At 49.0% G+C, this 4,999-nt stretch overlaps 1 protein-coding gene across 2 annotated transcripts in view; it reads left to right on the forward strand.

The window, feature by feature from the left end:
• Positions 1-2,578, forward strand: part of tmem79b (transmembrane protein 79b) — a 2,993-nt gene extending 415 nt beyond the window's left edge. The window contains exons 2-5 of one of the 2 annotated variants that reach the window (XM_041045359.1): positions 323-875; positions 1,032-1,226; positions 1,326-1,557; positions 1,632-2,578. In XM_041045359.1, the coding sequence (XP_040901293.1) occupies positions 365-875; positions 1,032-1,226; positions 1,326-1,557; positions 1,632-1,836 (1,143 nt within the window). In that variant the 5' untranslated portion in view covers positions 323-364 and the 3' untranslated portion in view covers positions 1,837-2,578. The remainder of the gene's footprint in view (positions 1-322; positions 876-1,031; positions 1,227-1,325; positions 1,558-1,631) is intronic. The other variant, XM_041045358.1, reaches the window with a different exon arrangement.
• Positions 2,579-4,999: the final 2,421 nt, after the last annotated feature.

Genomic DNA, 4,999 nt, shown 5'->3' on the forward strand with positions numbered 1-4,999 from the left:
TCTAGAAATCACTTTAACTGGAGTTTGTTTTGATTCCGACGTTTAATCTGAGACACGCCGCGGCCGACGGCCAGTGACGTCATCCGCGGCGGGCGGGGCTAACTTTACCTGCAGACTCAGCAGCTCCGGTAGTGTGTGTATGTGTGTGTGTTTGTGCGTGTGTGTGTATGTGTGTGTGTTTATGTGTGTGCGTGTGTGTGTGTATGTGTGTGTGTGTATGTGTGTGTCTGTGCGTGTGTGTGTATGTGTGTGTGTTTATGTGTGTGCGTGTGTGTGTATGTGTGTATGTGCTGTCTCTGTGTATTTACCATATTTACCACTCACAGACAGACAGACCATTGGACTCTAGACACCCAGCACCAGGATGGAGGACAGCAGAGGGTCAAAGACAAGACAGACCGAGGGAGAGGACCAGGTGCTGTGGTCCTCTATGACTGAGTCCAGCACTCTGCAGTGGCCTGGAGACATACAGGCAGGAGGACAGACAGCTAAAGGTGACAGGATGAGTGTGGAGGCGGCCAGCTGGACGGAAAGTGAGAGAGAGTTGATGGTGAAGGAGGAGAGGAAGGCGGGAGGAAAAGGAGGAGCAGGTAAAGATGAGGAGGTGGGGCTAATTGGAGAGTGGGCCAGATCCAGTTCACACCTGGGAGACGTGGAGAAGGAGCCTGTAGAGAACCACCTGCCAGAGAAAGCAGCTCAGGTGTTCAGCCCTGCAGTGACAGTCCTCCCCGCCCCCTCCTCACCCAGGGACAGTGAAGCATTCTGGGCAATTGAGTCAGACAAGAGTCCCTTCATGGGTCCCAGAGGAGTCTCCCAGGACTACACCCATCATGGCTACCAGTGCGAGTGGACTGAGGAGACGCCTCCTGCCAGATGTAAATATACATTTCCTCACCTGTCTCACCTCTTCTCACCTTCCTACCTTCTAGTGTCCTTCCTCCTCCTGTCTGTCTCTCTCTCAGGTGGGTGGTGTTTAACCTGTGTGAGTCTCTCTCTTAGGTGAGAAGGTTTAATATGTCTTTCTGTCTCAGGTGGGTGGGGCTGTCTGAGTAGGGACATCCTGAAGGTGGGTGTGTCCCTGGTGACATCAGCGCTCTTCTTCCCCTTCCTGGTGTGGGGGGGGTTTGTGTTCCTGCCCTTTGATGCCCCTCTGATGGATGGTGCCCCACTCAGGCTCGTCTACACCCTGCGCTGCTCCGTGTTTGCCGCGTCCCCCATCGTCCTCGGTGAGTACAACAGCAGTGAAGGAGAGGTAGTCAGCTGTCTCCATGGTGACTGTCTCACCTGTCTGTCTCACCTGTCCATCTCACCTGTGGGCCCCTCAGGCTGGCTGGTTCTGGGCGTCACTCGGCTCCGGTCAGGTGTGTTCCGTCCTCTGTTTGATGAAGAGGTGAAAGAGGCGGAGCTTCACGAGGTCGCCGTCCACCGCTGTTTTGTCTCTGACTCCACCTCCTTGTTCCTGATCTACTTCCTGCAGCTGGTCGTCATGGCAATGTACCTGAGCCAGGAGCAGCTGAAGCTCGTTCCACTGCTGACCATCATCTTTGCCTTTGGACGGTGAGTTAACGTGTGGACGAGCGGCGTCACAACCTTTTAGGCTTAAACGTTAAACGTTGGTTTCCTGTTTCCAGGCTGGTGTACTGGGCGGCAGCAGCCTTTGGCAGCAGCATACGCGGTTTTGGTTTCGGCCTCTCCTTCCTGCCAAGCCTCGTCATGATGGTCGCCAACATCTACTTCATCTTCACGGTGGAGGCAGCAGGCTCCATCTTCAGCCACCCGCCTTCCTCAGAGGAGGCGCTGACTCCGCCCTCCAGCAGACAGAGGTTCTGGGGATGAGAGCTGATCTGAAATCAGGAACATTCCTCTACCAAGACGTTTTTAACTTTTATAGTTTATAAAGTGAAAATGTTAAAGCAGAAAAACTGAATAAAAGATCAAATAATTGAACTCTGTCTCTAAAAGCCCCACCCACTCGCTGTAGAACCTGGACCCGGAGCACAAAGCTGGTCCGTCTGTGTCCGGACCTCTGGGGGTTATCTAAGTTCGTGTGTGAGGATTCAGATTCAGTCATGATCACAGAGTGAGAGCAGAAACAGCAGGAACACTGAGGATGGAAATAAATTATCAGAAAGATTCACAGTGAAATTATTTTTCTGCTAAAAGTCAAAAACAGTTTCATTTGTATTTTTCTTCTTATTCTGAGCTGCAGAGAACACCAACAGGAACCACAGAATCTTCACTGTGGTTCCTGACAACAGAAAAACCTCCACCACCTTTAACATCTCGTTATAGTGTTTTGTCCCCGTCAGGATCCTGTAGCAATGATGACTCAGTGTATCCAGTGATCTGATTGGTCGGTGGTGGATACAGGTTAGTCCTGCAGCTCAGGTCACACCAGCCAGAGGACGGGATGGCTCAGCGATCTGGCTCCTGGTGTTTGTTTGTTTGCTGAAATATTGAATTGTTGAACTGTTTCCTGTTTACTTCCTGTTTACTTCGGGGTCAGTCTGTCTGTGCTGGGTCATTTTTCAACATTTTATTTTGAGTTTCACAATAAAAGAGTGAAACCACCTCACTGCCTCCCTCTGAACATACGTGTGTGTGTTCATCAATATTTCACTCAGTATTTCATCTGATCACAAAACATCTGTCAGACATCAGCTCCCTCGCTCTCCTCTCTGACTTCACCTGGTTTCACCTGCTTCACCTGTTCACAGTCATTTGTTCCTTCAGAATAATTCTTCTTTCTGACAGTAAATCCTCCGTCTGACTTTATCAGCTGTCACTTAGTTCCACTCTTTCGTTTCTGTTCTGGTCACGTGATCATGTTTCCATCTCACCTGTGGATGAACTGTACCTGAGTTTACCTGCAGGTGTCACCGTTTCTTCTCACATCATATTCAGGACTTTATTCATGTTGCCTGTAATTAACACTCAGCGTCTGTCACATGACCGAGCTCAGAGCAGGTAAACCCAGAGAGAACTGAACCAGGTGAGAACCTGCTTCATGATCCAGGTGATCCAGGACGGACGGTGTTCGCCTCAGTGAAACCAGATAACCAAGAGAAATCCTGATTTGTTGAACAGGCCTCTGATCGATCTGTCAGTATTGATCTGTCAGTGATCCGGTCAGTTTGTGTTGATTATTGATTAGTACGTTGTTAAGTCACGCGAAGCTACTGTTTGTTTTTCCGGTTGGACCGGTCTGACCGACAGGTGACGCCAAACGCCTGACAGGAAGTACTGCCAGTCTGCCTTCAAAATAAAAGCACGAAGACTACGAGTTAAAGGAGTTTGAAGGCTCTGATGGGACTTCCTGTGTGTGAGTCAGTTTTATTCGGCGGGGCCTGACTGACTCAGTAAATGTTTGTTTTAAATGAATGGAAAAATACATGAAATCTATTTTACAGGAAGTCAGTGAAATAATTTTGAGAACGTGTCTCTCACTGGGATCACGGTGACTGATCTGTAGCAGTAAAATAAAAATGTACCACAGACTCACGTTGTTCAAGTGACATTTAAAACTATTTCTCCTGATTCTTCAGTTCTGTCACCTGACCGCTGCTCGGAGATCTGCTCGGTGTTCATCAGTGAAGAGGAACTTCCAAAGAGGAAGTTCACAGTTAAGCTGTGAACTCTACAGGCAGGACTTTTATTTTGAAAACTGTCCAGGTAGACTCAGCTAACACACACTCGGTGTGTCTGTTGTCTGGAGTCTTCGTGGACTTCAGGAGATTCTGATCCGAAGAAAACAGTTTGTTTCTGTTGAATCAACAAACAGAGCGTGAGCGTTAAATCCACTGTTTTCTCTATGGAGTCTCTGCCTGTGAGGAGGAAGTCCTGTCTGCTGCGGCTCAGAGAAAACTGCCCCTTCAGGAAGCTCCGCAGGCAAACGTACGGTCAGTGTAAATAAAGTTTATTCAACTTTAATTAAACCTCACTGATGAATTCATTAACGTTTGAACAGCGTTGAGCTCTCAGCAGATTAACAGTCCGACAGAACTGTAATGGGACAAAACCAGGGGACTTGATTTCCGTGATATTTTATCTGATTACAGACAAACATCATCAGATGATGGATCATTACAAATAAAATCAGCTCGTGGAGCAGTTCACTTGTTACCGTGGTAACCATGCGTTCCACTGAGGCGGGCTCTGCCCTGCAAATTTATTGAATTTCATTTATTCAAAAGGAAAAACTGAAATATGACGTTGACATAAATGTTCAGGCTCTCCATCATGTCTGAGATGCTTCTGCACCTTGACTGGAATCCACCGGGGCTGAGTTCACTGAGGAGCCGCCTGCAGAGCTGAGACAGGATCGTTTTCTCTGAGAACAGAAGCTTCCTGTCACTGGTTGGCTGCTCATACAAAGCAGACAGAGGCTGTGACCACAGTGTGGCTGAAATCCAGACATGCTGCTCTGATGTGGACGTATGGCAGAGTGACCTGAGGGAACCTTCTCCTCAGACACATGAAACCTAAAGCACTCTGGTTCTCTGGTCTGAGGAAACCACAGTTGAGTTCTAAGCTCGGTTCTGAGCCTCATGTCCGGAGTTCACTGGGCACCACTCATCACCTGCCCCTGTGGTGGCAGCGCCAGCTGTGGGGGAGGGGGAGTCCGCTCAGGGTCGAGGGAAAACCGAATGGAGCAAAGTACAGAGATATCCTAAATGAAACCCTGGTCTTGAGCACTCAGGACCTCAGACTGGAAGACGCTGTCTGACAGGGACATGACTGTAAGCACAGCCAAGGCAACACAGCAGTGGCTCAGGGACGAATTCAACAACACTTGAACCCACTTATATAAAATCTGTGGAGATGTGCCTCCAGAACCCAGACTGAGCGCTGGTTCCACAGGAGAGGAATCTGAGAGCTGAAGGCTCTGCCTCCCGTTCTACTCTTGCAGGCTCGGGGCGGATTGAGAGCAGAGAGTAATGATGTGTTTAACATACCACAGAGCTGTCACTGACGCCTCTGAACGAAAAACGACAAGGAT

The sequence above is a fragment of the Toxotes jaculatrix genome, chromosome 8, assembly GCF_017976425.1.
Source record: "Toxotes jaculatrix isolate fToxJac2 chromosome 8, fToxJac2.pri, whole genome shotgun sequence".
Classification (NCBI taxonomy): Eukaryota; Metazoa; Chordata; class Actinopteri; family Toxotidae; genus Toxotes; species Toxotes jaculatrix.